The sequence below is a fragment of the Pyxicephalus adspersus genome, chromosome 10, assembly GCF_032062135.1.
Source record: "Pyxicephalus adspersus chromosome 10, UCB_Pads_2.0, whole genome shotgun sequence".
Taxonomy (NCBI): Eukaryota; Metazoa; Chordata; class Amphibia; order Anura; family Pyxicephalidae; genus Pyxicephalus; species Pyxicephalus adspersus.
In genome coordinates, this window is record NC_092867.1 from 5,067,806 (window position 1) to 5,080,225 (window position 12,420).

Sequence of the window (12,420 nt, forward strand, 5' to 3'; positions counted from 1 at the left end):
CCCTGACCATGGGGTGCTATGAGCCCAGCCTTGGAGTGCCGTGAGCCCCAACAATGGAGTGCTGTGAACCCCGACCATGGAGTGCTGTGAGCCCCTACCATGGGGTGCTATGAGCCCCGACCATGGGGTGCTATGAGCCCCGACCATGGGGTGCTATGAGCCCAGCCTTGGAGTGCCGTGAGCCCCAACAATGGAGTGCTGTGAACCCCAACCATGGAGTGCTATGAGCCCCGACCATGGGGTGCTATGAGCCCCGACCATGGGGTGCTATGAGCCCCGACCATGGGGTGCTATGAGCCCAGCCTTGGAGACCATGGAGTTCTGTGAGCCGGGACCATGGAGTTCTGTGAGCCCAGACCATTGAGCGTTGTGATCCTGACCTCCATAACGCCACAGCTCTTGGTGGTGGAGGGGTTTATAAATCCCAGGCTGGGCTCACAGGAAATGCCCAGTGTGACTGGCACCGAACCAAGGAGAAAATCAGGGACTGAGCTGGCCCATGGAGTGAGTGAAGGGAACACAGGAAGAGGTGGAGATTAAAACCATTTAAAACAATACCTGGATTTATACTTTATGAATTTATCCCAAATAAATGAAAAGTGCAGAGGCAGGAGTGCGGGATATACCGATATATTCCATTGTCTCAGAACAAGTGCATTAAGTAAAGATTCCAAACATACAACAAACGGAACATGGTGGCCCTAAAATCAATAAATAATGGCGGGACCTTCGGATGGACATAGAAAAGATCACAATCCAGACTTTTGCACCCTCTGTGTTTTATTGGAGAATGACAGCGACGCAGATGGGGAATCACTAACGCGTTTTGTGCCTCATTGAGGATACTAAAGAGGACCTGTGAAGAGTGAATATGGGAAATGAGGCTGTGACTTCATGAAGCTAGAGGTTACCTTTAAATATTATGATGTAAAATGCATTTGTGGTTCCGGACCCGTACTGCTATCCTAGAGGAGCTGAAGTTGGGGTAAGGTCTTGTTCTATGTCCAGCCAATGGTTCTACCTGATGATCCTGGCCCATGCTAAGAAGTGATATGGGCTGGACCTTGCTGGAGATATTTGCAAAAGCTAAATTAATTAACTGTCGCCCCCTTTTTCTAAATAAGCGCTATAGCGTCATGTCTGTTATCGCTATTACCAGTCCGTGTTATAGATCAAAACAGCCCAGTGTTATATCGACTTCTAAAATTTAAACTCTCTTGCACAAACACACACACACAGGAGAAAAAAAAAGCACCCCCAGGCAACTTGCACTCTCATCCTATATTTGGATCCGCGGGGGAGGGCAGAGTGAGCCAGTGTGGCAGTTTAAGGACACCTGCCATCCATTGTCCAATGGCACGCCTAGAGACAGGATGTAGGGTAGCGTGGGAAAGCCGGGTAGCACCACGCCCCCTTCCTACTAGCACCGCCCCGTCGAGGGTATATCTTATCACACGGGGCAGAGTATTGGGTTGCTTCCTGTGACACAGCTGCTCTGACACGCCCGGTAAAATGTCTCAGAAAAGCCGGGCCCTCTTCTTCAATTCGTTGCGTCTCCAAAGCGGCAGCTTGTCAAATTCCTGTATCGTCATCTTAAAGATTTCTTGGAACACTTCGGGTGATAGGTGACGCTGCGGGGGGAAATGGAGAATGGGAATCATTTATTAGATAAAAAATAACCTGTGCTGATGGAAAATACTGCAGTTTATTAGGAAAACGCTCCTTGCCAGGCTGTCCTCCCAAGTCAATGAGCAAGCAGTCTGTTGTAAGCTCCACCCACAACCCTGCCCCTGCAGATCCAAGTAATAAAATAGTGGTCATGTGACTGCTGATAAATTGGAACAGGAACACATCAGAACTTGTGGCTTTCTTTACTAGGGATGAACGAGTGAGATTTTAAAATTCGATCTCGCGGCAAATCGGGTCGTTCTTGCTTACCGAACATGTAAACGAGAACGGCCTGTGTAAATTCGGCCGTCGATATAATTTTTGATCTAATTTTTTGGGACCTGCAAGAGCAATTTAGGAGAGCGGAGCTGACAGCTCCGGTCCCCTGATTGCTCTTTTAGCCCTGTAGTATGTGTTCTTGGATAGAGATTCTCTATCCAAGAACACAGGGCTACCCCTGCTGTGCTCATTTATTGATGAGCACAGCCGCAGTACTCACCCTGACAGGAGGAGTACCGCAGCTGCCTTCATGAATGCAGCCATGGGAATCCTCCTGTGTGCAAACCACCGGGCTTGCCCTCATTTAACCTCTAGTGCCCGGGGATCGCACACAGGAGGAGTCCCACAGCTGCATTCATGAAGGCAGCCGTGGGAATCATTCGGTAATGATTTCATCGATCTTCCATCAGAAGTTCGGTTGAATTTTTGCCAGAATGTCAGAGGCATTCTCGCTCATCCCTATTCGTTACCAAAACATATAAAATCCCCTGTAGTGTAGAGAACAATTGTAAGCCTATGCATGCCTTTTGATGTTTGATATATTTAAAACAAAGAGGAGAAATTTAGGAAGAGTCAGTGATTTTGTTCTTACCTCCAGTCTAGTCCGGTCCACATCCCTCATAATCTTGTTCCGAGCCCTGTTTGTTACCATCAGCATCTCATAGGGGAAGATCTGGGATAAACCAAGCAAATCATCATTATTGGCGTGCATTTTGATAGGGAAGAACACCCGCCTGTGCAGAGGGAGGTCACATGTCACATGTATGTGGCTGGCAGGGGGCTCACTGTCGCTCATAGCCACTAGAGGGCAGTACAGAGCAATAGGGGACACAGTACTATCCCAAAACTTATTTCTAGGGGTGCAGCTGTCTCCATAAGGGAACCCCGGCAGTCATGACAGTCCTGGGGCCCCAAACCCTTAATACTATTGCCCAAATGATAATTTTCATAAGTATCAAATTGTGATATGTCATACTCATTTTCGGACCCCAGAAAACAAGGTAGGGTCTGAGATTGGGGCCCTTTATTCTGATTTTAAAGAACTGCCAGACGAGTTTTCCTTTGAAAAACACAGAGGCTGCCATTGGTGACATCCAATTATGAAATATGCCAGTTACCTGGTTGCCATGTTGAAGCTTCAATGCTTGAAAAAACTGACCTGGAACCAAGGGCAGGCATAGAGAGGTGCAAACTGTGCCACTGCATGAGGGCCCTGGACCCTAATCTGTCATTTGGAGCCCACACAGAGGCCAAAATATAATGGTGGTGGTGGGGGTAAAGTCAGATCTACAAAGGGGCTGTGTAATTATCCTGAGGCTTCCTCTGGGTCAAAGAGTAAGTAGAACAGCCAGGAAAATTGCAGGTCATCAATGACAGCCCTCCTATTCCTCCTAGGAAAATGTAACTAAAGGTCAACTCCACCCAAAAAATCTAAATGTGCTGTTTAAAGGGCTCCGGTCATAAAAGAAACCTAGAAACACAATAAAGTGGACCTGTCACATAGGCTACTGCCGCTGACCTTCTTCTCAAAATGCTCTTTGCCTGGCTGTCTCTGTTGCAGCTGGGCACTACAGCTTTTAGACATCTTTTGGACATCAGCCAGCAGAAGGCAGCATACATGGCACGTCTAGCCAAAATTGATTGGCCTGCACTGTAGACACCCAACCATAATCTAACCCAAAAATCGAACATTTCAAAATGATAAAACCGCCTAGCCTGACCCCTCGGCTACCTTCACCCCAAGTACCCTCAAGAAAGACGGCGCCCCCTTCACCGGATCAGAGGAAATGACAGCCGAGCACCCCAAGTACCATCCGTTTCCCCGCAAGCATCAGCGCCATGTCTTGTAGTGTATGAAGGAGAACTTGCCTTTGGTTCCAACATGTTGGGCATAGAGACACCCCTATCCATTCTCATGGCGGGAACGTGACCATCGGGCAGTGACTATGTGGAGAAACATTCAGAGAAGCACCAGTTACACAGAAGCAGGGAGGGTTCACTGCGCTTCCTATACACCAGCTCTATGGGTAACACATGCAGCTATGTGGAAGTCAGGACGAGCGCACAGACAGGTCTACGCACAGAGCGCAAGGGTTAAGGCGGGAGTGGGGGCTCTGTCACACTGCGGGTAAGCAGGAATAAACCCTAAACCCACCTGAAATTGATGTTCCAAATTTGGGCTAACAGGCTGGGGCACCCATTGGTTTCATACAATTTGCAGAGATTCCAGCTCTGCTCAGCTGCTGCAACCATTCTCATTACTTACTCATGCAGCAGGCTGGGTGAGACTCCTTTGGAGCCTCTGGGTGCGTCCAGCTGCTGCCAGTCATCCAAAATGGAATCTTTTGCTTTAGAATTACTATTGTTATCACTGTTGTCTTGTGATGCTGTCTGCAGTTTACACATGTCAGTGATTTGTCACCGTCTGCAATCATGTTTCCGCTTTCTTATGCTTTATTGTTGCACCAGCAAACCAGTACGCCTACTGCCTTCCTATGGGGTCCTGGCATGACTGAGGGGCCCAGCTCTGCGACATGAACAATAAAGCTGAAATGTTCTTCCCCTTTACCTGTCCCTAATGCATGTAATTAGCCAGGTGCCAGTAATAGCACCACCAGATGAAAAAGGCACCTATGTGTTATCATGGCACTGCTGACCAGTCAAGGGTGGCACTGCAATGCTGAGCAGTCAAGGGTGGGCAATGCATTAATGACCAGCCAAGGACGGCACTGTATGTCTGTCCAACCAAGGATGTCACTGCACTGTTGACCAGTCAAGTACAGCAAGTACAACTTTGCAGAAAAGGATGGCACTGCAATGCTGACTAGCCAAGCACTACAATGCTTTACCAATGTATGGCACTGCACTGATCCAAGACAATGGTGGCACTGCACTGCTGACCAGCCTAGCACAACATTGCTTTCTAGCAATCGATGGCATTGCATTGCTGTCCGGCAAAGACGGCACTGCACTGATCCAAGACAAGGATGGCACTGCACTGCTGACCAGCCAAGAATGGCACTGCACATCTCTACAACCAAAAATGACATTGCAATGCTGACCAACTAACGATGGCACTGCAAAGTTTCCCAGCCAAGGATGGCACTGCTGGCCAGTGAAAGTGTAGTACTGCACTTTTGCCCAACCAGGGATGGCACTGCATTGATTCTCAGCCAAGAAAAGCACTACACTGCTGACCAGTCAAGGATGGCACTACACTGCTTTCCAACCATAGATGACTCTGCACTGTAGATAAATGAAGAATAGAACTGCTGCCCAGCTAATAGTGGCACTGCAATGTTGCATTGTTACACAGCATTAGAACTACAAGTCACAGCACAGCAGGATAATGCACTCTTGATTTACAGCTCAGAGATCTGGATTTAATTTCCACTGGGGCTCCACCTGCATGGAGTTTGTATATTTTTTTTCTCTACAATCCAAAGACATAATATTGGTGGAATAAAAGATTGTGAGCTCTTTTGGTTGCAGTGTAAATGGTTGTATGTACCCAGCAAAGCTCCACATCATATGTCAGCACTGCACAAATATAAGTAATAAATAAGCAGAACGGTGCATCGTGTACCGCAGTATGAGAGTGCAATATAGATGCTGCCGTGTAACAACCACCATTGCAATGCTCCACCCCCCACCAGCGCAGCGCTATCCAATAAGGAAGCAGCGCAGAATGAGTTCAATTAAAGTAAGATGAGCAGAACACAGATCACAGCATATGATAGTCACAGCTGTACTCAGCAGGTAACTTCCACACTGCAATACACCTGTGTGGAAAGCCTCAGATGGAAGCTTTGCATCACAGGCTGCATAATCTGCTCTGGGGCATTAATGCCATTTGCAGTAAAGCTGCACAGGTTCAGCTTTACTACCCCAGAACTAATATGTAGCCTGAGATTCAGAGCAGATGAAGATGTTTTTAAAGTGGACCTGTCACCAAGAAAACAGGGCAAAAATTTGCAGCAGTTCATCAATTACATCAGCAATGTTTCCGATTTATCATTGGTAGCACCATGAGGAAGAGTTCAGTCTCACAACTGTACCCAGTCCTGCTGACTCCATGCAGCCATCTGCTATGGAGACGGATATTTAAACACAGACCCCTTATTTTTCACTTCTAGCCACAGAAACACGGATGTAATCTTGTCTTATGACAGGTTCTCTTTAAAAAAAACAACTTAGACTGAAAACATTGATTATGTACTAACACACAGATATAATGTAAAACAGTAATGAAGACAATTATTTGATACAATGTAATTCATTTCTATGTATATCGGCTGCTATATTCACCCATGAATGCTTCTGGTGTGAAACATAAAAACAATGAATATATATATAAATATATATACACACACATATGAAGTGTACAGTTTGAAGCTGTGGCATTCTCAACACAGACACATATGGTGACACACAGGTACAGAATATTTTTAGGGACAGACAGATACAGATCATTCCTACAAAACTACATTTACCAATGAAAATCCCATACACACCACACGGGGGCAGACTGGAGAGGGGGGGTAGATATAGATCACCACGCTGCCCCCTCCCCAGCAAAACATCTTAGGGATGAGGTGACACTTACCTGATAATCTGTGGGGGAGAAAAAAGAAAATGTCATTATTAGATCTCATTATGAATCTCTAAAAATCACTTTTTAGCATTTTTACTATTTTTATGTTTTTTACCTCGAATGCCACCGCTTATGTCCGCATAACTGTCATACTGCGCAAAATCCGTGGACACCGGCTGCAGGAAAGGAAGAGAAGTCACTGCTAATGCTGTATAATAAATTTACTATTCAATTTAATATTAAGTGTGGCCAATAATAGGCAAAACATTTCTCCTTTAGTTTACCAATAGGGGGCGGTAAGAACCCGAAACGTGTTGGCTGCTTCACTGGTTGTGCCAAATGAAGAATAACTGCAATTTATTAAACATTTATTTCTTTAAAGCTGAGTACAACAGGGCAGCCCCATAGTGCAGCTTTTTCCCTAAACCCTAACATCTTTTTGTTACCCCAAAATAAGTGCGGCGGTAGTCGTACTTGTGGGTCACTATCACGGCGCCCCCATCCCCTGCCCGTTCACAAAATACATACAAAATGCTATTTGTGTAACCTGTTACCTGGTATCAGTTGTACAGCACTCTGTAATATGTTGGAGCTATATAAATACTGTTTATGTATAATAATAATAATAATAATATTAATAAAAATATTAACATTAATACATTTCTACCCTACCAAACTACAATCACCAGTGTAAATCTCATACACACCACAAGGGGTCACTAGCATAATGCCCACCCGTTCACAAAATACACAGCGCCAAACTTGTGACAATGGACAGAAAGTGAGAACTAAGAATGCCATTTCTGTAACCTGTCGTCTGGTATCAGTTAAGTAAAGGTTTATTTTTCATTCTTTTTGTATTATATTGTTTGTTGGGTAAGTCAGATAATATAGTTTGTTCCCTTGGGGTCATTGTAAATGAACGCATGCTGATCAATGCTAGGTGATTGTTGACCTCTTTAATATCTGATTATTGAATTTGGAGTATCTCAACACCATCACCACTAATAATGAACAGGTAGTCCAAGAGTTAAGAACATTCGACATACGGACAACTCCTAGATACAAACGGGGGTTTCCCTGCTCGCTCGTGTGCAGGACGGAGGCTTGATGGGGGGAGGGGGCGGTTTGCATGACTTGCAGAAGAAATCTTTTGCTGTTCTGCAACATCTTCTTTAATGACCAAGACAAACTCTGCAGTTGTTTCTTTTTGTATATCAAAGAACAGCTTACTCGAGAAGTTAATGAATGTCTAGGCTCCATATAGTTTTTTTTGCTTTGTTTGTGATTAGCTCACAGTGAGGATTTTATACAGTAACTGACACCACGCTGCCTAATAATATGTTGAGACAAACATCTGTCCTAATTGCATTTTTTAAAATAAATGTACCTGTTCCGACTTACATACAAATTCAACTTAAGAACAAACCTACAGTTCTTACCTCGTATGTAACCCGGGGACTACCTATAAAAAAGCCCATGACTGAGTGAATGCTTTAGCACATGTTAAGCTCACTTTAGGGTGCCCTAGGCCCCATTGAGGCTTAATGGGGCTCATTTGAGATCCATATAACAAATATACAAGGATGCAATTTTTGCTACAAGTTGGCAGTTTTGCTGGGCTTTGCTGTGATTGGCTGATATTTGTATCATTTTGATAATAAAAAGCACATAGTTGTACAAAGAGCAAGTTTGGGTAAATAGGGAATGCATGCCCACTGTCCTAATGGGGGTTACACCTCTTATACTTTCACAAGGAGTGATAAGGTAACAGATGTGACTTAATAACTTTATCCCAGGTTTTATTATTGCACACATATCTGTATAGCGCTGACATATTACGCAGTGCTGTACAAAGTCCATAGTCATGTCACTAGCTGTCTCTCAAAGGAGCTCAGAATCTAATGTCCCTACCATAGTCATATGTCAATAAGGGGGGAAGACAAATAAACTGAGTGAACGTTTTTGGAATGTGGGAGGAAACGGAGTACCCAAGGGTAACCCACACACAGGGAGAACCTACAAACTCCATGCATTGGCCTGGCTGAGATTTGAACCTGGGTGGTAGCACTGCAAAGGCCAGAGTGCTAACCACTGAGCCACCATGCTGCCCGGAGAACTTTTTGATTTCTGTCATGTCAGCCCCACACACACTATAGATGGAATTTCATGGTGGCGGTAAAGAAACAGGTCACACGGCACGCTGACCGGAACACGCTGTGAGATGACATTTCTTAGGAAGGGCTGACTGTCCCCATGGAGAAATTGTAGCTCATTATTATAAATATTACATAAAAGTCAATGCGGATCCCAGGTCTCCTCCATCAGCACTAATTAGATACATTTCATCGATATGTAAACACTGAGAGAAGCTTCCTCCTCCTCTTGTATAAAGATTCCAATAAAAGTGTCTAATTCACTGTACAAATAAATGGTCAGTGTCGCCACCTAGTGTACAAAATATCATAAAAACAGGCAGAAGGTTTGGAACTAAAACTGCAGCTATTATCATGTTACTGTATAAATTGTGTTCTGAATTCTATTTTGTTTAAAATGACTCTACAACTACCGGTAATATTTTATTTGTCCACTAAGCTTTTATCATAAATTCAAGACAATGTACACATTGCTGACTTTACATTCAACCTGTCTGCACAGTCCTACAGACAAGGACTGTCAGCAAGGAAGTCGTCAGGAATTGTGCATGCATTCGAATTTTCGCAATTGGCTGGATCACAAGGAATGGTAAGGATCTTTTTTTTTTTCCAAAAGCTGCCATTATTTTAATCCAATTATATGGGGAACTTTGTAATAGAGCACAGTGCAGTACAGAAATAATTATTCCTGGCACTGAAGAAATTAAAATGAAATGGGATCAGGAGCTGATTCCTTTCTGGCAGTCCTGGTCTGCAGTTACGGACTACAGAAAGGTACACAATGCAATTTTTACACGAGATTCCATCTGTGATGACCAAGCTCATATCACCGGGAATGAGACGGTAAAAATGTCATTAACAAACCACATAATATTTTCACATTAATTTATATATGTACTTGATATCTTCATATTCATAATGTGTAATAAAACAACTTCCCAACACGTTTCACGGTAAGGAATCTGCTTCATCAGGAGTTTTTTAATATAGAGACATAACGAAGATCTGAAAAATTATATATACATATAATGAAGTGGATTTCTGAAAATAACTGCATTGGTCGGTAACCGATATACACAAAAAATAAATACACAAATATTCCCGCCAATTCTTACCCGGTGGAGGCCGTTCCGTCCATAGCCTGGGAGAGATGACGTCTTGGAGGCATCGGAGTGGAGAGCTGTAACAAGAAATATTAGAAAGTTAAAAAAGTTTTGTGCAATAAAAAGTTTCTAAGGAAAAAAAAAAGCAACATTGCAATATCCTGGGAATCCCTCAATAGAAGTGATATGACTAAGGACTTTGTACAACGCTGGGTAATATGTTGGTGCTATATAAATACTGTGCAATAATAATTGAAATTCCTTATTTATATCACCAAATCTCTGCAAATACAGAATGGAAATCAGAACACAAAGAACAGAACCGCCACTTACAAGACAAGACGGAAGGGTCATATCGTCCGGCAGAGTGCGGCCTCTCTCGGCTCTCCTTCTCCTCCTTCAGTATCAGCTGACCCAGACCCGAATTAAGCTAAAGACGGAACCAGATCACACACGGGGTCATAAAAACATAATTTAATCCATTCTAGATTCACAGATGATGTCAATGCCGATTTTAAAGCTCATTATTGAGCCTCAGACTCACTTGAGATTCAGAAACAATGAGCAAACCTCAACTATATATTTAATAAATCCGATGAATTCAATTACAATATCATGAATATGTTGTCTTTCCAATGCCTTACATAGCTGAAGCCAGGGACAGAAATGCCAGATATTGCAGCTTAGCAGTCCTCTGATGTAGTGGCTGCATTAGCTTTCTTTTTTAAAAACTTTTTTTCTTGCTAGGAAGAGATTTCATGCCCTAGGGTGACAACTTTTACTCACTGTACTAACCCTATGGAGTCACCCTGAATGTAGAACACCTTTCTGTCTCCTTTTTCTCTTAACATGATTATTGTATTGCATTCTCCAGGGGACTTAAATGGAAAGGAAGGTTCAGTGTTAGGATTTACATTTATATTGAAATAGGAACTTGTATCTGTCTTTATGTTAGCATTCAGTATTCACCTGTGCAGCAGATTGTATACTAGACAGGTAAAGGTCAGAATAGTCAGCCAATCAGAAATCAGCATAATGCCTGCTGCTGTCAGTCTAACACTGGATACTTTCTGATTGGAGTGATTATTCAAACAGAAGTCTGGGGCGGCTTAGTGATACGACAGTGATTTGGTTATGGTGTTCTGATTTCGGAGAAAATATAACATATGAACATGGAATCAGTTTTAAGCGCTCCCTTGATCATTACTTTTAACACATAACATGTGCAGTAAAGGTAAATTCTATATCATCTTACGCCAGTAATAAATATGTGTGACATGCAGCCCCCCTCAGTTTTATACACAGACATTGTTACATTTTCTATATTGTTATTTGTTCACATTGTTACATTTTTATATGTGATAATACAATGGCTTTATATTGGATGCCTCACCTTCATTAACTGCTCCTCCTGCAGCTGCCGGCGCTTTACCAATTCCTCATCCTCTTCATCCCGGCCACTCGACCGTCTCCTGGGGTCACCTAATCCCCGAAAATAATATAGTGAATTTTCTATGATAGGTAAAGTTCCGTGATCCGGCCTGGTCATTAATTAGGAAACTGCAGATTGCACTCCACTGAATGAAAACTAAACTTCTAGTTTAAATAATTAAATTAATTTAAATACAATTCAGGAGCAAAAAAACAAAATGTGCGCAAATTCTTAAGGGTCTATTTATAAATTATACCCCCTTCAATTGGCTCATATAATTTATTTCCTACTTTGACAGCTGTGCACTTTTGACCAATGGCCACTAGGTGGCAGAAAGAATCATTGTTTTAATAGGAGACCTGTAGAGAGATACAACTCACCACCAGGGAATTTCAGAGGAATTGACTGGGGGGATAATTTATTATTAGAGCCCTTACAGTTCATTTTCTACCAGGGAACAGTCAAAGGTTGTGTAGCAAAGCTTGTCCTATCCTGCAAAAAAGGTCCTTTGCTCTTTTTGTGGAAGCAATTGTCTCTTTGTCTGAAACACCCCTGCTGAGTCAGCTAAAATTCTTCAATAGGAGGTCTAACTTAGTGTCAAAGCAGACCATTGCTTCAACTTTCACAGCAGGGGTTCTCTTCTGCATTTAGGGCTTTTTTCTCTGTGGCTGCTTTCACTCTAACACTTTGCACACATTTAGTTTTGATGCATCTATATTGTATTTAGCCTGTTTAACCTGAACATTCAGCTGGGTGTAAGCAGAATGCATTCCATATCAACTCATAGGCTGGAACTTGATGAATCCACTTGAAATTCTGCTTATTTGTGAAGACTCATTAACCCCTGGGCTGCATGGTACAGAGGGGCAATTGTTATGGGACAGCGGAGTGTCACTGCATGGGGGGTATATTGCAGATCTGTATACCATGTGACAAATGTCTGGGCCCCAGGGGCTGAAAACATTAATTCAATACCGCTAAATGAAGCTCCTTATATCTCAATGTGAATATTGTGCCTGCAATGCTATTTATAGATATACAGAAGAGTCACATGGAGCGAGACCCTTAGTATGGGAACAGCTGTAGATAAAGATTCGGGGAAGAAATGCAAGTTATTAACATATTTATATTTATTTGTATTATTCATTACACTACCTTAACAATCAATACAGGAAAATATCTGATAAG

General features: G+C 43.0%; 1 protein-coding gene across 23 annotated transcripts in view; it reads right to left on the reverse strand.

Moving 5' to 3' along the window:
- Positions 1-614: 614 nt before the first annotated feature.
- The window catches only part of ABLIM1 (actin binding LIM protein 1), a 150,075-nt gene continuing 138,269 nt past the window's right edge, over positions 615-12,420 (reverse strand). For 12 of the 23 annotated variants that reach the window (XM_072424559.1, XM_072424554.1, XM_072424547.1 and 9 more), the window contains 4 exons: positions 11,194-11,282; positions 10,134-10,230; positions 9,813-9,877; positions 6,578-6,717 (listed from right to left, as the gene is read on the reverse strand). In XM_072424559.1, coding sequence (XP_072280660.1) covers positions 6,619-6,717; positions 9,813-9,877; positions 10,134-10,230; positions 11,194-11,282 — 350 coding nt within the window. In that variant the 3' untranslated portion in view covers positions 6,578-6,618. The other 11 variants (XM_072424570.1, XM_072424567.1, XM_072424566.1 and 8 more) reach the window with 2 other exon arrangements.